This window comes from Bos javanicus, chromosome 16, assembly GCF_032452875.1.
Source record: "Bos javanicus breed banteng chromosome 16, ARS-OSU_banteng_1.0, whole genome shotgun sequence".
NCBI classification, from domain to species: Eukaryota; Metazoa; Chordata; class Mammalia; order Artiodactyla; family Bovidae; genus Bos; species Bos javanicus.
The window spans coordinates 4170654-4192167 of NC_083883.1; the positions used below are offsets into that span (position 1 = coordinate 4170654).

Consider the following 21514-nt stretch of genomic DNA (forward strand, 5'->3'; position numbering starts at 1 on the left):
ACAAGGAGAGGGGGTTGGGGCCGTGCCTCCATTTTGTCAGCAATGCCTAACGCAGCTCTTGACATTTTTACATTTCACTACTTAAATTGGTAAACATTGAAAACAGTCTTGTTAAGGATATGGATAAACTGGCCCCTCATATCCTACTGGTGGGAGTATATAATGGGGCCAACATTTTGGAGGGAAATTTGGCACTATATTTAAAGTATGTATACCCTTTGACTTACTTCTGCTGCTACTGCTGCTAAGTCGCTTCAGTCGTGTCCGACTCTGTGCGACCCCATAGACGTCAGCCCACCAGGCTCTCCTGTCCCTGGGATTCTCCAGGCAAGAATACTGGAGTGGGTTGCCATTTCCTTCTCCAATGCATGAAAGTGAAAAGTGAAAGTGAAGTTGCTCGGTCGTATCCGACTCTTAGCGACCTCATGGACCGCAGCCTACCAGACTCTTCCATCCATGGGATTTTCCAGGAAAGAGTACTGGAGTGGGGTGCTATTGCCTTCTCCATGACTTACTTCTAGGAGTTCATAAAGAAGGTTTCACACAAGTCTATAAATTTATAGAGAGATTCTGTGGCACTATTTGTAGAGAGGAAAAAGAAATAATCCAAACATCCATTAATAGATAACTGGTCAAGTAATGGCAACCCACTCTAGTATTCTTGGCTGGAGAATCTCATGGATAGAGGAGCCTGGTGGGCTACATTCCATGGGGTCACAAAGAGTCAGACACGACTGAGCAACTTCACTTCACTTCAAGTAAATTATAATACATCCATACAATCCTATGCAGCAAGTAAAAGGAATGAGGTAGAACTGTGTATTCTTACAAGGGGAGATATCCAAGGTACATTAAAAAAGAAAAAAAGGAAGTTTCAGGAAGCCGTGTATAATTTGTTTTGTTTTTAGGAGAAAGAGTTGTACAGCTGGGACTGCATATGCAGAGAAAATCCTGGAGGAATATTCATACTCTTAAGTTGTCTTTCAGAGGTCAAATTACAAAAGAATTCTATTTCCTTCTAAAAAATATATTATGTGAATTATAACAATAATGTTCTTGGCCCTACTACCAGCTAGTCGTGTGACTCCAGACAAGTTCCTTAACCCACTACTCCTCAGTTCTATGACCTAATCTCTGGAACCTGTGAATATGGGAAGGGGAACTAGATTGCTAATCAGCTGATCTTAATATAAAATTAACCTGGATTATCTGAGCGGGCCCAGTGTAATCACAAGGGTCCTTAAAAGTCAAAGAGAGGGACAAGAAATGTCAGAGTGATAAACTGACTTGACGGACCTTTGCTGGCTCTGAAGATGGAAGAAGGGGACCATGAGCCCAGGAATGTGCGTGGCCTCCAGAAGCCAGAAAAGGTAAGAAAATGATTCTTCCCTAGAGTCTCTAGAAAGGAATGCAGTCCTGCCAACAACTTGATTGTAGTCCAATGCAACCTATTCTGGATCTCTGACCTCCAGAATTATAAAATAATACATTTCTGTTGTTTTAAGCCATTTAAAAAATTAATAATGTTTATGTATTTTTCAACTGTAAAAAAAATGCAGTTCTCCAACAAAATGAAGTTCAGATGCCTCAGCATAGCCTATAGAGAGAGCTCTTCCTGATTTACGCTATCTCCAATCTCATTTTCCCACAGTCCCCTGCTCTCCTCCATCCATCCTGTCTCTACCCCAGCCCCCACAACAGCTCCAGGTCTAACGCCCATCTACTGTTCTTACAGCAAGCTCTGATGTTTAGTGAATGCCCCCATGCCTTTATTTGCTTTATTCTAAGAATGCATTTCTTCTTGTAGTCCTCCAGTTGGAGTGCCTCTTCCATGAGGTTTTTCCTTACCTCCTTCCTTGTCCTGCATCACTACAAGAAGTAGACTCCCTGCAGTGAGATGCAATTCTTTTACATGCCTGGCTCTCTTCTGGACTGCCCTTCCTAGACAGAAAGCATTTCTTCCCCAGGTCTTATCCCACAATTATAACGGTAGGTGTACCACTTAATTAGTGACCTATATAATCTCCATGGTCTTTCTAACCTTATTTCCCACTGCTCTAGAACATGACACCTTTGGTCTACTGGTTACTACTCAAACCTGCATAAAAACTCTAAGCCCCCTTTCTTCCCAGCCTGAAATCCCATCCCACCTCTTTCTCGATTGGTATCCATCTCATGTCCTACTTCCCTTTAAGAAATCTTTCTTGACTGCCTTCCATGAACTTCTATGGCATAGATCTTTATATCCTCCACAACTCCTACTGTAATACTGGATACATAAAAAGTATGCAATGAAAACTGACTTAAGTGTGAATACAAGTACATGAAAAAGTCCGCACATGAAAAAAATGGACTGAACATAAATTTATCAAAATGTAAACAGAGGTTTTGTTTGGGTTGTGGGACATTTTCCTTAAGGAGCAGATTTAAAATTGTTATAGAAGTACTCAAAAACCTGTACACCCATTTAATAAATTACTCTTTATGTGGGAAAACATCAAGGATGCCACCACCAAAACAGACACATACAAAACAGGAGGCAGTTTATTTAGTTAAAGGAGCTCCTGAAGTTAACACAGCTAAAGGTTAAAAATGAGTTTGCCACTCTCTAGCTGTCTAACCTTGAGCAGAGTCTTAATTTTTGTGCCTTAAGTGTCTACATATATAGAATCTTGGGATCATTGTGAAAATAAAAATAATCCATGTGACCTGTTTAGACAAATATGTACTTGGCTTATAGAAACATTCAGATGTTAGCTACTGGCAACAACAGTTGAAAATGCAATGGCTGTTAATACCTCTGTACTTGCATATATAAAATAAACAACAAGGTCTTACTGTATAGTACAGGAAACTATTCAGTGTCTTGTGATAAACTATAATGGAAAAGAATAACTTTTTAAAATTTCTGTATTTGCAAACAATAAAGCCGATGTTCAAAATCAAATGACAGTCACTGCATTTGGGTGACATTATCTTAGTCACTGGAACTTGTCAAAGATCTCAGGACATATCTGTGCTGCGTGCTATTCAAACAGCACTAAACTTGGCCCCAAGTGTAATTACACACGTCTCTGAACACGATCTCAAAGTCTATCTAATACAAACTAAATTTCCAACCCCAAAAGGGCCAGTTGTGTTTCTCTAAATGTCTGGGCTCATATTCTATTAATAAAATAGGTTTTTCAGGTCAAATGCTTCCCAGAAACCTAAATGATAGAATGGAGATGGGGAATTTGAAGATTTGCAGTTACGTCTTGGCTTTATTACAGATTCAAATGGCTGTCTTCCATTAGTCAAATCTTGAGATAATTTTTCCCTCAAATATAAAATAAGAACTGTTTACTTTCTTATTTCCAGGGTAGCATAAGAAACATGCACAACTCACAAATCTGAGGGAAGAGTTTATGCAAAGTCAGATATTGGTATCTAGTACTACTGGACTGCTCTTCTCATGTCATGATAAATAATAAAATGTCTATCTTATTTTCTTCCTTTCGTATCTGCTTTTCCTTTTTACTCCCATTATATGTAGGTTAGTTTCTAATCAGTTAAGTGTAAACCAAGTTGAGTGTGAAGAAAGTTATCAAAACAGCACCATTACATAGAAAAGTACTATTAAGTGCAAGTAATGGTTAAGTTTGTGTGTCAGTTTGACTGGAACATGGGTTTATCCAGATATTTGGTTAACCATTATTCTGTATGTTTCTGTGAGGGTGTTTTGGGATGAGATTAACACTTACATTGGTAGATGCCATAAGGCAGATTGCTTTCTCTAATATAGGTAGGCCTCATCCAATCAGTTGAAGACCTGAACAGAACAAAAGGCTGACTCCCCATCCTGAGTAGCAGAGAATTCTGTCTGATGGCCTCTGAACAGGAACATCAGCTCTTCCAGTCTGCCAGTCTGGGGACTTGAACTGTGGCATCAGCTCCACAGGTTTCAGGCTTGCCAGCCTCCATAATCACACGAGACAAATTCTTATAATATATCCCTTTACATATATAAACACACATATTCATATACATATATGCATACATATCTGTATCTTATTAGTTCTATTTCCCTGGAGAAACCTAAAGCACAGCAATACCATTATTATACTAAAACTCTGCAGATAAAACTGAACAGAATTCAGATTATGCTTGAAGGCCGAAGAGAAGGCACGGTTTTTCTAACAACAAAGATTATGCGTAGATATATTCTCAAGTCAAAAATACATGTAGAGTTCTTTCCAGTGCACATTTTTGAGTGGCTTTCTACCTATTGCACTTTGCAGCATGGGGGGTATCTGCCTTTAATAAATGAGTCATGTACACAGCTGGGGCCTCTTCCTATACATAGTGAACCAAGGGAGTGAAGGAGAAAAGGGCACTGAAGTTTATTTCCTTGAGCAATCTAATCACTGGATTGTACAGAATATCTATCATGGAAATTTTTACATCTGCTAAGCTTGGCCACTGCCTACAAAAGGATAAAAGGCAGGAAGAACCTTCTGTTAGATGGGACAGTGTTCTGGGGACAGAATACAGACCAGCTAAGGAAAAGAGTTAAATCTGGAGATAAGGGGGGAAATGAGGAACCCAAATAGTCCTCAGCTATTGTTAAATGAGTAAGAGAAATCATCTTAGAGCAACTCTGGCTCATTATAGCACAGAAGAGTAAACCATCACTTACTGTTGAGGGGCCTTCTGTGACCTGTGGTTCCTTTCCCAGCTTGTTTGATCACTCAGCTATTCTGTTCAAAGTAGCAAGCCAAGGCAGTCACAATTCCACAGCTCTGTTCTCAGCCCTTCCTTGCATCTCTTAGAACACTCTGCAGGGAATGCCTATGTTTTCTTCTTGGCCACAGACTAGCTGGATGAGTGAAGGGGCATCTTGTCTCAAATATGGAAATTTCTCTAGGGAAGGGCTACAACGATATCCATGTTCCAAACAGTTTTACCCAAGAAGTAGCATCCAAATGATAAGATCTAATTATTTTAATATAATCACATTTCTAATCATGTAAATATTTTTTTTTATTCTTCTTTATCTTAATTACTTTCTCTTTTCTTTACAGATAGGGATATGGAGAGGAATTATATTTCACTTTCTTCTTTAATTGGTTTCAGGGCCATAATGTTCACCAGTTGGGAGAGAAAATCCAGAAGGGCTGGCAGGCCAGCCTCTAGCAATGCTTGAAAAGGCAGAAATATCCTGAGTCAGCCAGTGGGAAAAGAAAGCATATTCAATTTTTTAAAAAATGGTCACATTTCCAAGCAGTATTTGAGAAGTTACATCAAGTACTGAATTGGAACAAGGCAACTGATACTAGTAAATTAACAGATAAACAGAGTAACATTTACCTTCATTTTAAAGAAGGTATTTTAAAAAGTCTCCATTTCCATAATACTCTTATCAGTATAAAATAACACTTTAACAAACAAATTGAAGGTCAGTAACTACCATGAATACAACACTTATTTCCCATTTATTTGTGATTTTGCCGGGGTTCAAATCAGTGAATAAAAATCAATTTTCTTTTCACAGAGAACTTGTTCTTCCACTATTATTTTCAGAATCATTGTAATAAAAACTCTACCTGGAATGGGTAATACAGAAGAGAACTTGAAGGTCTAAAAAGACTGTGCAAAATTTATAACAACTGGCATTAAAAACAAACCACCAAAGGCTCTGATAGCTGGCTTCTGATCTCTTAGGAGGGTGGTTTTCAGTCTGCACGCGTGCGTGCTAAGTCACTTAAGTCATGTCAGACTCTGTGCAACCCTATGGACTGTAGCCCATCAGGCTCCTCTGTCCATGAGATTCTCTAAGCAAGAATACTGGAGTGGGTTGCCATTTTCTCCTCTAGGGGTTCTTCCTGACCCAGGGATCCAACCCTCATCTCTTATGTCTAGAGCACTGGCAGGCGGGTTCTTTAACTCTTAGTGCCACCTGGGAAGCCCCAGTCTGGTGTGTGTCAAAATCACCTAGAGAACTAACGGAGCCTACAGAAGCCCAGGAACCTTTCACTGGGAAGGCCTGGATCTCTGCATTTTTACCACATTCTCCAGCTGTGGTTTCCAAACTGGCCTGATCAGAATTGCCTGGGAAGTTTTGAAAACAACAACAATGAATCCCCAGATTTCACTCCTGGACATTTTGATTTAGTAGGTTAGACTGGGAAACACAAATCTTAAAACATTTTATTTTAAAATCTTTAAACAAACTTTCTAGGTGGTTTTGATCATATGTGGGAACCACAGACTTAGAACACTTATTTAGCTAAGTGTCTCTCACAGAGCTCTTAAGTCTGAGCTCACTAAGAATATTCACAACTCTAGGTAGGTTATAAATCACCATCCTGTGAGAATTTAATAAATTAAACTGTCTAGAAGTGATTGGATACTAAAAACTCTATCCAATTTAGCACTTAAATTACCTAATGATTTTCTGTCTATCTACTTTCCACCCCCAGGCAAAGGTCTATATATAATATTTATTTCCTATGGCTGTTAAGTGCTAGCCACAAAAGTGCTCATAAGCAAGTTGTGCCACAGGATTTTGTTCTGTTAACCTCTCCCTCTTCTTCCACTCAGACTACCAGAGCTTTGAGGAACAGACCTATTTTACGGCACCATGGCCAATTGATGTCACTTGCAGCATTATGCAGCAAGACATCAACCCAGAAACCTGCAAACCTGGTCCCCAGCCCACTGGGGAAAAGATACTAGAAAACATTAACGTGAGAATTAATTTCTTTGGAGAAAGAAATGCTCTCACCAAAGAGTTCATTTAAAAGCTTGGCTATTCTTAAAGCCAAGACAAGAGAAAGCTAATACAACTTTAGAATCTTTAAAAAATACAGTGACTTTTGGTTTAGGGCTTCTGGTAGCCCTAAACTCACATTATCTGGCCCCACTCCTCCTGCATCTCGGAATCAGATGTTTAATTCCAAGGCAAAACAGAAAGAATCTGAAAGCAATGGCCAACAAGGAATTTGGGAAATGAGCTTTGATCTCACTTTCCTTGTAACTGAAGTCCTATCAGACTGGGATATCAATATATATTGAACGGAAAAATACACTCAAAAGCAGGTGAGAATTATGCTTCTTGAAACACAGATGCTAATTTCTAATCCTTGCCACAAAATCAATCCCAGATCATAAACTGAGGGATGAGATGATCTTGTTTGGACAGAAGACACTGACTGGTCTCTCTAAGCCAGCAGCAAGCAAGAGGCAGAAATGCCCATGGGTCCCATGTGTCTTTTCTGAGTGATGATGGCTCTCCTTACCAGACAGTTACCAGTAGACAGGTCAAATGTACTTAGTAAAACTGTTGGATGGGCAACCAAAGGGAAGAGAAAGCCCTCCTGGAGCTGGGAGGGAAAACAAGCCAAATGCTACTAGCAGCAGGCCCAGCTGGAGGAGGGCTTGGTTTGCAGGTTGATGTAGTTCCCTTGGGTAGACAAAGACATATCTTCTCTGGAATTGCTCATCATCTTTTCAATGAGGACTCTAAAAATCAAATAAAAAATAAGCCTGAGAAACTGAATGGAGAAACAGCAGATATTGTGTTTTGTCACCAGATGGCATTCAGTAAAGCCACAAGGTTTAAATGCCTCATTATCCCCAATTATCTCAGGAGAGAAGACAGCACCCCTGGCCTTCAGAAGTCTGCATTCCATTGGCTCAATCTGTTCTTGTTTGCTCAGAAACAAGAAGGTCCAAGATACTGCAGTGAAAGATGGGTAAATCTGTATGCTTATCTCTAGAACAGCATAAGCTACTCACCTCATGGCCTCATTAATATTTTTGTTCTCCTTGACCGAGGTTTCTGTCCAACCTGTGAAACCATTCTCTTTACTGAACCGGTCAATCTGGTCTCGGCTCACTGCCCAAGGGGATAGATCACACTGGCAAAGAAAATAAATCAAAGGCAACACCATAAACTTCCTGAGAATAGGAACATTGCTCAGATACACGTGGATTTAAAATAGTTCCCCTAATGGCTAGAACAGAAGCATCAGACATCTACAGTCAACGTTCTTCTCAAAGAAAGTTTCAACATCTCTTGAAGAGAGGTAGAGAAGATTTTGCCAGCTTGAGAAGGGCAAGTGGAAACCTAGAATCAGAGTGCATTTTAGATTCACTTACTCTCTGACCAGACTGAAGCCAGGGGCCGTTTTCCAAGCTGACCACATACCTTGTTGGCTAAGAGCAGGCAGGGCACTGGCTCTCCATTGGGCAGTGTGAGCTTGCTGTCCAGGTCTTGTTTCCATTTCTGGCTGTTGCTGAAGGTAGTGGCATTGGTAACATCAAACATAATAACACAGGCAGAGGCATCCCGATAGTAAAGTCGGGTCATAGAGGTGAAGCGCTCCTGCCCTGGGAAGTAAGACAGTTCTTGAGAAGGTGATCCTCAGAGCCAGTTTGGGGACCCTCTCTGACACCCTGCCCTTTCCATCTTCATTAAAGGAAAGAGGGCAGTATGAGGAGCGGTGAGTCCAGATTTTGAATCCAGATCATCCACTTCCAAATTCTTGCTCTGTCATTTACCACCTATGTGACTTTGGATAAGTCAACATTTCAGTGCTTCAGATTGCTCATCTGTAAAGTGGGGGAAAGCAGTGGTTTTTTATTACAGGCTAGTTGTAAAGATTAATGAGTCAGTGAATCTAAAACGCTTAGAAAAGTGATTAGCAAATAATAAATAAGGGTTGTTGTTCAGCCGCTCAGTCGCGTTCAACTTTGTGATTCCATGGACTGCAGCATGCCAGGATTCCCTGTCTTTCACTATCTCCCAGAGTTTGCTCAAACTCATGTCCATTGACTCTATGATGCCATTCAACCATCTCATCCTCTGTCGTTCCCTTCTCCTTCTGATTTCAATCTTTCCCAGCATCAGGGTCTTTTCCAATCAGTCCACTCTTTGCATCAGATGGCCAAAAGTATTGGAGCTTCAGCTTCAGCATCAGTCCTTCCAATGAATATTTAGGGTTGATTTCCTTTACAATTGACTGGTTTGATCTCCTTGCAGTCCAAGGGACTCTCCAGAGTCTTCTCCAGTACCACAATTTGAAAGCATAAATTCTTCAGCGCTCAGCCTTCTTTATGGTCCAACTCTCACATCCATACACGACTACTGGAAAAACCATAGCTTTGACTAGACAGACCTTTGTCAGCAAAGTGATGTCTCTTCTTTTTAATACTTTGTCTAGCTATTATTATTGTCTTCTCTTCTCTTGTTTCTCACCAAGGTCAGCTGGAAACCTTAGAAAGAGCACCCTCTGCCTGCTGTGGGAGCATCCACCTATGGTCTTCATAGTTCACTACTTCACCAGCCCTTCCACCCACACAGAGACTGCTCTATATTTATTCAGGGTAAAACATTTACAGAACACATCTACAAAAGCTCTACGTCTATTCAGCTTACATATCCTCAGAGCAGTCTGATCATTCCAGCTTCAGAAAAAAAAGTTTGGTTCCACTTTTTCTCTGAAAGCTTGTTGGTTAAACCAAAATCTCTCCCCTTATTCTTGTCCCGTCTTCCCATCCTACCTGCAATATCCCACAGCTGGAGGCGCACCATCTCTGAGTCAGACCACTGGAGAACCTTCAGAGCAAAATCCACTGAAAATATATGTATAATATACTTGAATAAAGTTTACCTTTAAAAAGTCCACAAAGTCATATCGAATATGCAGATACAACCCTAGGGACACACAACTCCAATCGAATTCATTCATTCATTGTTTGTTTATTTGGTTATTTTAAGCCCTCAATGGACCACACCCATGTATTAAATATGGGACATATAATTCACATGCATCTTCTGAAGGCATCTCTGGCTTTTACTCTCTTGTCAAACCACTTATTTGATCCTACTAATACTGACGTATCTCTTTTCAGACAGTTGGCTCAGGCTGAGAAAACTCAATTGGAGAATATTAGGTGAGAGTAATTACAAAAACAACTCCTTATCTCAGGTTAAACAGTTTTTGGAAGATTTAGGGGGCTTTCTCAGGGAAGGGATGATGAAGTAGAAGACGGAAATGAGGTAAGTGTGTTGGCCTTTGCATCTTCCACATTTAATTTCACTGTTGGTTTCTAATCCAATTGTATTATGAGAAAATCACACCCTTGGGGGAATTCTACATCCTTCATAAGGCTGTAGGAGTTATCCTGGGCAGGAATGAGATAAAGTGAAAAGGTCCCAGAGGATTCACCCCACGGGTGATGCTTAAGAGCTGTGCTAGAAGCTCCTGCCACATCTGTAGATGCTGAGACTCCATGAGTTAAGGCCAAGGGGGAAGAGCTTTTGACGAAGACAGAAACAGGATAATTTCCAATGTTTGGAAATATATTTCTTCACATCTACGACAGAAATGAAAGCTAGGGGAAATTTAGAATAAACACTGAAAAAAATAGCCAGTCAATTATATTCTTTACTATAGGAAAACTAGCTGCTGCTGCTAAGTCGCTTCAGTCGTGTCCGACTCTGTGCAACCCCATGGACTGCAGCCCACCAGGCTTCTCCATCCATGGGATTTTCCAGGCAAGAGTACTGGAGTGGGGTGCCACTGCCTTCTCCGATAGGAAAACTAGAGCAATTGCTAAAAATTAGTGGGATACTTTTAAACCAAATCCGTGAATTAGGGGCCCTCATGTTACTTGTTTTTTTTGTTTGAAACTTAAAACCCTTCATTTTGATGGATATTCTTAAGGAAGATGTCTTAATTGCAATGTAATTGCATGTTAATTTTAAAAAATTCCATAATGAACATTAGTGTACATTTTCAAAATTTGTATTACAAAAGTTCTTTTAATGGAGATAAATAAATGTTTGTTACTTTCCCTCTTCACCAGCTCTCCCCAGCTAAACTTTTACTTAAAAGGCATTCTTCTACTTCTGGAAAGTTGAGTCCAAAGGCCACACCTGGAAAAGAAGTGAACCCCTGGTGTCCCCTTTGTCCTTTGCCTCCCCAGTTTGAGAGAAAAAGGGGTGGGAAAATAGAAAAGTAGTATATTTTACACTAGGAATAGGTTGTCTTTAAACAATCAACGGACAAAAACCACACAGCTCATCAGCATCTGACTGAGTGTCCAAGGAGCTCTCCCAGGCAGGCATCTCCATAACAAAGCCAGGCTACTTGAGGCCAGGTTAAACACCCGTCTGTTCCTTCAACAGCTGTCTGTAACTCTCGTGAAAGGTAGAAGAGCAGCCCCAGCTGGTACCTAACCAGGTTCTCCAGAAGGTCTCAGCGGCGTCCGCTTGTCGCAGAAATTTGCCGGTGACCGCTAGGAAGGCTGGAGGCTTGAGTTCACAGTTCCCCAGCGAAACGCAGCAACTGCTCATTTTCACACCCACCCTTCCCCATTTCCTACCGTCACACCTTTGCCTTTCTCTCTCGACACAGTCAGCTCTGACTGGGTAAACTTAACTGGAAAACCCCCCTGAGAGGCATGCACTCCAAACACCAGGGTCCCAGACAGCTCCTTCCTGGCCCGGGGAAGGACCTAAAGACGGCAAAACCCCCGGTCCCTAGCCCACTCCAGTCCGCGGCTGGTCGCAGGACCCCGGCCGCTGCCCCGACCGCCCCTCGCAGCGTCTCACCTCCCACCGTGGACTTGTAGTGTTTGCTGAAGCTGTCCTGGGAATATCGCTGCACCAGGGACGTCTTGCCCACCGCGGCGTCCCCCACCACCAGCACTTTGAACAGGTGGTCGCGGCTGCTCATGGCTAGCGGGATGGACGCTTTACGGAGGCGGGGAGTGGGGGGTTTGCTTATTTTCAGCCCTTGGTCTCCAGACCCCCGCTCAAACTGAAGTGTGGCATACCCGCCCCATGGCCCGTTAGGGCGACTCTGAAGAGAAAGCAAAAAAAAAAAAAAAAAGGAAACTTTGCGCTCAACTAGACGCGCTTCCTCCCCGCGCGGCCGCAGCCTGGGCGGAGCGCAGGGCGCAGGCTCTGGGCCCCCGGCTGTTACCTTCTTCCCCCTGCCCGCCCGGCCGCCGAGAAAAGGGGCGAGGCACCACGATGCCTTACCCGCCCAGACTTCCCCGGAGCTGCTCCAGCGGGCGACGGAACACAGCCAGCTTATTTCACCTCACGGTGGGGAGGAGATGGGGGCCATCCCCTAACTGCACAGACCAAATTCGGGGGGAAAGAGAGGCGTACGCCTAGCCTCCCCCGGATCCCGGACCGCCTCAGGTGGCGCGGTCCCCTCGCCTGCCTCCGCGTGTCACGTGCAGCGTCGCTTGGCGCACTACACTTCCCAGCGTACCTTGCGGCGAAGGCTACTTGCCGAGCGCAGCGACTCTCCCGCATGGCTTCCTGGAAGTGTAGTTTATGCGCTATTTTTTTTTTTTTTTTTAATACACTTCGTTTCAAACTCCTTCAATGGTTTGGAATCTTATTTTTAAATAATTCTGGAATAGAAAACATCCTTCAGAAAGCGGTTTGTCCGACATGATCTAACCTTCCTAAATCTGTCCCCACATACATGTCTCATCTTTAATAAAAGTTTCATGGAGCTAAGATTAAAAAAATTATTCCATAGATTCCACATATTATTTCCACTAATAAAAGCTCAAGCCTCATTCCTCATGCTTCAAGTCCATTTCCTATTCTTCCAAATGGATAGATAGACATACCCACCCCAAAAGACCTCAAACTAGTCAAATTCAGGGACAGGTTAAAAGACCGACTCAGGAAATCCCATGCCGTTAAATGTTAGTTATTAATATTTAATAACTTGCTACTGCAGTAAAGACAGAAAACAACAGACGGTTCCTCATTCTCACTTGCATAATCTTCAGTCACACTACACCGCTCACATCATTTGAGTTGGAAGCTGATTGAAGTACACTGCCAGTCTTCCTCCATTTGTTTTTGCTGTTGCATCTAGTATTAATTGTTTGTAGGTTTTGTGGTAATAGCCATTCTGACCAGTATGATGTGATATCTCATTGTAGTTTTCATTTGCATTTCTCTAATCATTAGTGATATTGAGCATTTTTCATGTGCTTGTTGGCCATCTTTATGTTTTCTCTGGAGAAATGGCCATTTTCTGATTGGACTGTTTGATTTGCTATCAAGCTGCGTGAGCTGCTTGTATATTTTGGAGACTGATCCTTTGTCAGTTACTTCATTTGCAAATATTTTATTCCATTCTGAGGGCTGTCTTTTCATCTTGTTTATGGTTTCCTTTGCTGTGCAAAAGCTTTTAAGTTCAATTAGGTCTTGGCACCCCACTCCAGTACTCTTGCCTGGAAAATCCCATGGATGGAGGAGCCTGGTGGGCTGCAGTCCATGGGGTCGCTAAGAGTCAGACACGACTGAGCGACTTCACTTTCACTTTTCACTTTCATGCATTGGAGAAGAACATGCCAATCCACTCCAGTGTTCTTGCCTGGAGAATCCCAGGGACAGGGGAGCCTGGTGGGCTGCCGTCTCTGGGATTGCACAGAGTCGGACACGACTGAAGCGACTTAGCAGTAGCAGCAGCAGGTCCCATTTGTTTATTTTTGTTTTTATTCTCATTACTCTAGGAGATGTGTCAAAACAAGATCTTGCTGTAATTTATGTCAAAGAGTGTTCCATGTTTTCCTGTAGGAGTTTTATAGTCTGGCCTTACATTTAGATCTTTACTCCATTCTGAGTTTATATTTGTGTTTGGTGTTAAGGGGTGTTCTAATTTCATTCCTTGAGGCTGTCTTTACTCCACTGTGTATTCTGGCCTCCTTTGTCATACATTAGGTGACCATAAGTGGGTGTGTGTATCTCTGAGTTTCTGTCCTGCTCCACTGATTTATACTTCTGTTTCTATGCGGGTACCGTACTGTCTTGATGACTGTCATCTGTAGAATAGCCTTAAATCAGGGAGCCTGCTTTCTCCAGCTCTGTTTTTTTTTTTTTCTTAAGATTGCTTTTGTTATTTAGGGTCTTTTGTGCTTCCATACAAATTGTAAAATGTTTTGTTCTAGTTCTGTGAAAAATGCTGTTGGTAATTTGATAGGGATTGCATTGAATCTGTAGATTGCTTTGGATGATCATTTTCACAATATTGATTCTTCCAATCCAAGAATATGGTGTATCTCTCCATCTATTTGTGCCATCATTGATTTCTTTCATTAGTGTCATAGTTTTCTTCATACAGGTCTTTTACCTCGTAAGTTTTTAACCTAGGTTTATTCCTAGGTATTTTATTATTTTTGTTGCAGTGGTGAATGGAATAGTTTCCTTAATTTCTCTTTCTGATCTTTCATTGTTAGTGTATAAGAATGCAAGAGATTTTTGCGTATTGACTTTGTATCCTGTGATTTTACTAAATTCATTGATTAGCTCCAGTAGTTTTCTGGTGGCATCTTTAGGATTTTCTATGTTTAGTATCATGTCATCTGCAAACAGTGACAATTTTACTTCTTTGCCAATTTGGATTCCTATTATCTCTTCTTCTCTGACTGGCCATGCTAGGACATCTAAGACTATGTTGAATAATAGTGGTGAGAATAGGCACCCTTGTCTTGTTCCTGATCTTAGAGGAAATGATTTTGGTTTTTCACCATTGCATACACAATTTTTAAAATTTCATATTTTGATGGACATATAAGTTGCTACTGTATCTTGGCTATTGTAAATGGCACTGCGATGAACATAGGAGTACTAACATCTTTTTGAGATCTTGAGTTCAATTCTGTTGGATAAATTTCCAGAAGTGGGATCATTGGATCATATGATAGTTCTATTTTTAATTTTTTGAGGAAGCTCCATGCTGTTTTCCATAATGGCTGCAGCCTTTACATTCCTACCAACAGTGTGCAAGGGTTTCAGTTTTTCCGCATCCTCACTAACACCTGTCATTTCTCTCTCTTTTTTTAAAAAAAATAATAGCCATCCTGACAAATGCAAAGTGATACTTCACTGTGGTTTTAATTTGTATTTCCCTAATAATTAGAGTTATTGATCACTTTTTCATATATATAGTTTTTGCCATCTGTATGTCTTCTTTGGAGAAAAATCTATTAACTCCTTAGCCAATTTAAAAAATATGTTGTTAAGTTTTTGTTTTTGTTAGTAGCATTTCCAGACTTTTTTGCTTTTCTTTTTTACATTTTTATTGAAGTCAAGTTGATTCACAGTGTTGTGTTAGTTTTAGGTATACAGCAGAGTGAATCGGTTATATACACACATATATCCACTCTTTTTTAGACACTTTTCCCATATAAACCATTGCAGAGTATTGAGGAGAGTTTCCTGTGCTATACAGTAAGCTCTTATTAACTACCTATTTTATGTACAGTAGAGTGTATATGGACCTTGAGCATTATTCATATTTCCTCTTACACACATTGCTCTGTAGCCCCTCTCTTTTAAGATTTTTAAAATTTATTTTTAACTGGAGAGTAATTGCCTTGCAATGTTGTGTTGGTTCCTGCTGTACAACAACTCGAATTAGCCGTAATTATATATTATATTCCTTCCCTCTTGAACCTCCTCCCCCTTCCCATCCCCGTTCTCTAGTTTATAACTGCAGCAGGCTGGGCTCCCTGTGTTATACAGTGGCTTCCCACTAGCTATCTATTTTACACATGGCAGTGTAGCCCCTCCATTTTAAAAAATCAGTCACCACATCCTATTGATCTTTCCTTCAAAGACATTTCTTCCACTCATCCTTTACATTTTGTATCCAGTGCTGCTTTCATTACTCACTCCTGGGTCATCTTCAAAAATGTGTTTATTGGTCTCTCTGATTTTAGTTTTTAAAAATCTTCAATGCATCCTATACAGCCAGCCAGGTTGATTTTTCTAAAACCTTATTCAATGCAGTCACTCAGTTGTGTCTGACTCTTTGTGATCCCATGGACTGCAGCATGCCAGGCGTCCCTGCCCATCACCAACTCCCAGATCTTGCTCAAACTCATGTCCATTGAGTCAGTGATGCCATCCAACCATCTCATCCTCTGTCGTCCCCTTCTCCTGCCCTCAGTCAGGGTCTTTTCCCGTGAGTCAGTTCTTTGCATCAGGTGGCCAAAGTATTGGAACTTCAGCTTCAGCATCAGTCCTTTCAGTGAATATTCAGGGTTGATTTCCTTTAGGATTGACTGGTTTAATCTCCTTGCAGTCCAAGGAACTCTCAAGAATCTTCTACAACACCACAGTTCAAAAGCATCAATTCGTGGGCACTCAGCTTTCTTTATGGTCCAACTCTCACAGCCATACATGACCACTGGAAAAACCATAGCTTTGACTAGATGGACCTTTGTTGGCAAAGTAATGTCTCTGCTTTTTTAATATGCTTTCTAGGTTGGTCACAGTTTTTCTTCCAAGGAGCTTTTAATTTCATGGCATCTGCAGTGATTTTGGAGCCCCAAGAAAATAAAGTCTGTCACTGTTTCCATTGTTTCTCCATCTATTTACCGTGATGGGAGCGGGTGCCATGATCTTTGTTTTTTGAATGTTGAGCTTTAAGCCAACTTTTTCACTCTCCTCTTTCACTTTCATCAAGAGGCTTTTTAGTTCTTCTTCACTTTCTGCCATAAGGGTGGTGTCATCTGCATGTCTAAAGTTATTGATATTTTTCCCAGCAATCTTGACTGCAGTTTGTGCTTCTTCCAGCCCAGCATTTTGCATGATGTACTCTGCACAGAAGTTAAATAAGCAGGATGACAGTATACAGTCTTGATGTACTCCTTTCTCAATTTTGAACCAGTCCGTTGTTCCATGTCCGGTTCTAACTGTGCTTCTTGACCTGCATACAGATTTCTCAGGAGGCAGGTGAGGTGGTCTGGTATTCCTATCTCTTGAAAAATTTTCCACAGTTTGTTGTGACTTGTTCCTTCATTATCTACCAACTGTTCAAAAACAGGCCAACGTCCTTGAGTGGTGTCAGAAGCTTTCTGTACACTGGTCCCACCCTACCTAACAGCTCTGTCTCACCTGATGTCAAATGGGAATTGTCCCCCTCCGAAAAGTGATGCTCCTTGTACTCTTTAAATCCCAATTTCTTTTTTTTTTTTTTTTGTAAGGCAGGGGAGGATTTGATGGGATATAGCCAATTCTACCATCCTGAGCACAGTTATTAAGCTCTAGCATCCCCTCCCAGGACAGACTTTTTTGGAATTAATTAGTTTTGACTACGCTGGGTCTTCATTGTTACGTGAGGGCCTTTCTCTTGTTGGGGTGGGCGGGGGCTACTTCTAGTTGCGATGTGCAGGCTTCTCACTGCAATGGCTTCTCTTTTTGTGGAGCAGGGGCTCTAGGGCACCCAGCCTTCAGCACTTGCGGCACATGGGCTCAGTCGTTGCAGTTCCCAGGCTCTAGAGCTCTGCGGCATGCGGAATCTTCCCAGACCAGGGATTGAACCTGTGCCCCTGTCTTGGCAGGCAGATTACTATCCACTTTACCACCAGGGAAGTCACCAGTTTCAAATTTGATTTTGTATATTTGCTTCAGGTTCTTCACCTATCAGGACACCCCTCAGGCTTCTTTTCATACACCTAAGTCTTACCACACTCTAAGTTCTCAAACTTCAGTGTGCATTCAAATCGCTGGGGGGTGCTTGTTAAATATGAACATTCTGACTTTGCAGGCCTAGGGTAGGACCCAGGGAAATCTGCCTTTTTGTCAAATACTAAGGTGATGCCTAGATCAGATCCACTTTGAGAAATGCTGCTTTAAGGCCCGACTTAAGTTATTTCCCTTATTATTGTAGCTCTTATTCATCACCTGGAGCATTTACAATTGGTTTGACCTGTGGTCTCTTAACTGATCAATATAAAATTATTTAACATATATGCAAACAGTATACTGCAAAGTAAACAAGAATTTCAAATACAAAATTTTGGCTTTGACCCTGATTGTCTGTAAGAGGAACTACTTTAAGTTTACCAGATCTGAAGCATGAAGAATGAAGATTTAAGAGGGAAGATTAGCAAGTTCCTGGTGTCTCCCCAGCTTACAGAGTTTCTATCAAAGGAGAGACAGTTCTTTTGGTGGGAATAGAGGTATTGTATTACAGACTGGTTCCAAATAGGAAAAGGAGTTTGTCAAGGCTGTATATTGTCACCCTGTTTATTTAACTTATATGCAGAGTACATCATGAGAAACGCTGAACTGGAAGAAACACAAACTGGAATCAAGATTGCCGGGAGAAATATCAATAACCTCAGATATGCAGATGACACCACCCTTATGGTAGAAAGTGAAGAGGAACTCAAAAGCCTCTTGATGAAAGTGAAAGTGGAGAGTGAAAAAGTGGGCTTAAAGCTCAACATTCAGAAAACGAAGATCATGGCATCCGGTCCCATCACTTCATGGGAAATAGATGGGCAAACAGTGGAAACAGTGTCAGACTTTATTTTTCTGGGCTCCAAAATCACTGCAGATGGTGACTGCAGCCATGAAATTAAAAGACGCTTACTCCTTGGAAGGAAAGTTATGACCAACCTAGATAGCATGTTCAAAAGCAGAGACATTACTTTGCCAACAAAGGTTCGTCTAGTCTAGGCTATGGTTTTTCCTGTGGTCATGTATGGATGTGAGAGTTGACTATGAAGAAGGCTGAGCACCGAAGAATTGATGCTTTTGAACTGTGGTGTTGGAGAAGACTCTTGAGAGTCCCTTGGACTGCAAGGAGATCCAGCCAGTCCATTCTGAAGGAGATCAGCCCTGGGATTTCTTTGGAAGGAATGATGCTAAAGCTGAAACTCCAGTACTTTGGCCACCTTGTGCGAAGAGTTGACTCATTGGAAAAGACTGATGCTGGGAGGGATTGGGGGCAGGAAGAGAAGGGGATGACAGAGGATGAGATGGCTGGATGGCATCACTGACACGATGGACGTGAGTCTGAGTGAACTCTGGGAGCTGGTGATGGACAGGGAGGCCTGGCGTGCTGCAATTCATGGGGTCGCAAGGAGTCGGACACGACTAAGCGACTGATCTGATCTGATTTCTTTAATAGTAGTTGCAGTTTCCCAGAGAGACAGTTATAAATAAGAGAGAGAAAGTATATTCAGAGTGCCAGACACGAACTTGCATGTACATGTTTGGAACACAGCTTTTTGGAAGCTGGGGAAAGTGGTCAGCCTTGCTCTGGTCCTGTCACAGTTCCTGTGGGTGCTTGCCTCTTTCCTTTGTACTTCCCACTTTTTATTTAAAAAAATTTCAAGCCCATAGAAGTGTTAAAAAGTAAATGTATGTGAATATGTCCTAAAACTGAATTTTCGATTACTGACATTTTGCCCCAATCTGCTTCGTTTCTTTGTGTATATATATGTATCAAACCATTTGAAACTAAGTAGCACACAGTTCCTCCCTACACACTTCAGCACACAGGATCTAGTAATTAAATTCTCTTTTAAAACCAAAATGTTGTAACAGAGAAGGATAAATGTGACTCCATATTGGATCTGTTTTCTTTTACCTTAACCTTTGAATTGTATTGATTTTGTTACAAGTTAAGAATGTTGCCTGTCTCCTGAAATATACAGGATAACTCATTCTCAAAGCTCTGACCTTTAAAGGTATAATACTTTTCCATTTGTACAGAAATAAAACATGGTAGAACACAGAATTACTTTTGTCTTGTTAGAAGTTTATAGGAGCATCATGACTTGACCTATGTGGACAGCTGCAAGAAAAAAGGATTCTAACACCAGAATGTTTGCAACAACTCACCACAGTCACTCCATCTTTGGTATAAAAGTAGCCTTGATTTTAACTAGGTAAAAATGGTTCTCTGGAACATTAGTCCACCATCTTCTTGATCAGCTGACTTTCAAAATAAAGTTGTGATTCCTTGCCCCAAAAATCAGCTCTCCATTTATTGGCTTGTTGTGGGGTGAGGAGTAGGACCTTGGACTTGGTAACAATAGCATTATCATTCCTAACAAAACCTTAGCTCAATAATATCAAAACAATTTACATTTATCTATATCCTTTGAAATATTTTTTTTTCTCATTTCCCCTACTCTGATCCAGAATACAATAAAAATTCATACATTGCATTTGGTTGTTTTATTTTTTTAGTCTTTTTTGTTTTGTTTTAATGTAGAACTATGCTGTATCCTAGGGGCTTCCCTGATGGCTCAGACCGTAAAGAACCTGCCTGCAGTGGGGAGACCCAGGTTCAATCCCTGGGTTGGTAAGATTCCCTGGAGAAGGAAATGGCAACCCACTCCAGTATTCTGGCCTGGAACATCCTATAGACAGAGGGGCCTGGTGGGCTACAGTCCATGTGGTCACAGAGTTGGACACATCGTAGCAACTAACACTTTCCCTTTCATGCTGTGTTCAATACAGGAGCCAGTATCCATGTGTGATTATTTATATTCAAATTAGTTAAAATTAGATAAATTTAAAATTCAGCTCACCCATCACACTGGCCACATTTCAAGTGTTCACATGGGATAGTGGCTACTATATTGAACAGCTCAGACATAGAGTATTTTTCTTATCACTGACAGTTCTGTTGAATAGCTTCAGTCTACAATTCCCTGTCTTTTTTTTTTCTTTTTGTAACACTGAGTTTCTTTCTTTTTTTTTAATAGCTTTGCCTTTATTTTTTTTCCTTTTTTAAAATTTATTTTTTTATTGAAGGATAACTGCTTTACAGAATTTTGTTGTTTTCTGTCAAACCTCAACATGAATCAGCCATAGGTATACATATATTCCCTCCCTTTTGAACCTCCCCCCCATCTCCCTCCCCACCCCACCCCTCTCTAGGTTGATACAGAGCCCTGTTTGAGTTTCCTGAGCCATACAACAAATTCCTATTTTAAATGAGTTTTATTGTAGAGAGTGTGGGTTGTTGACCTACATTCTAGACTATCTGATTATTTTCTCAAGAATAGATCTGGAAAAGCATTTTTGGCAAGAGCGCTGCATGAAGGACATAGTGTACGGCTTACTGCATCATTCATTTCAGGTTGGTGATGTCTACTGTGTGAATTCAATAAATATTGATATTTATTAGAGAAGTAACACAGCGCCAGGAAATTGTCTAAAACTTGGGGCTTTGACTTCAAATAGAAGACAGAGTTTAGAGAATTTTCTGGCAGTCCAGTGGTTAGAACTTGGGGCTTTCATTGCCATGGCCAGGGTTCAACCCCGGGTTGGGGAATAAAGATCCTGCAAGTTGCAAGGTGCAGCCAAAAGAAAAAAAAAGAGAGAGAGAGAGACTTTCTATAATCTCCATTGCTTCACTCCTGTGCTAGGGAGAGAGTGAAAAAATGCTCTGTAACATGAAATGGAGACTGAAGTGATATAGCCCAGGAGCATGGATGAGGCGGATGGAGCAAGAGAAGGGTCAGACTACAGGCCTCCAACTCGAGATTCACTTAAGTGATTGTAACTTTTTGGTGGTTGCTTTGGGCACAGGAAGTAGCTTGGTGAGATGCCTGTGACCCAGCTAAGCATTCAGCCGGAAGGCTCTGCAGCAAGGTGCCCTAGGAAACCCTCTAGAGAGAGGCTGGCGGGCTCACAGGCCAGTGTGTCAATCACTTCTCTGCGGGCTTGTGCCCGAGT

The 21514-nt window shown here is 41.3% G+C and overlaps 1 protein-coding gene across 2 annotated transcripts; it reads right to left on the reverse strand.

Moving 5' to 3' along the window:
- Positions 1-5213: 5213 nt before the first annotated feature.
- Positions 5214-12264, reverse strand: RAB29 (RAB29, member RAS oncogene family). 2 transcript variants are annotated; one of them, XM_061382015.1, is made up of 6 exons: positions 12035-12263; positions 11603-11852; positions 9547-9618; positions 8192-8373; positions 7780-7901; positions 5214-7503 (listed from the first exon to the last, which is right to left on the reverse strand). In XM_061382015.1, the coding sequence occupies exons 2-6, from the start codon at positions 11724-11726 to the stop codon at positions 7392-7394; spliced, it is 612 nt and encodes a 203-aa protein (XP_061237999.1). In that variant the 5' UTR covers positions 11727-11852; positions 12035-12263; the 3' UTR covers positions 5214-7391. The 2 variants fall into 2 exon arrangements, with proteins under 2 accessions (XP_061237999.1, XP_061238000.1); XM_061382016.1 differs by lacking the exon at positions 9547-9618 and having other exon boundaries at positions 12035-12264.
- Positions 12265-21514: the final 9250 nt, after the last annotated feature.

Bases quoted from the DNA above. Each gene is read 5' to 3' on its own strand.
- RAB29 (XM_061382015.1), bottom strand. From the start codon at position 11,726: ATGAGCAGCCGCGACCACCTGTTCAAAGTGCTGGTGGTGGGGGACGCC. The intron at 8,374-9,546 runs GTAGGATGGGAA...CTTACTTCCCAG, and splicing joins CCAGCTGTGGGATATTGCAG to GGCAGGAGCGCTTCACCTCT. The intron at 7,902-8,191 runs GTATGTGGTCAG...TTTCTTTGCCAG, and splicing joins GCCTGCTCTTAGCCAACAAG to TGTGATCTATCCCCTTGGGC.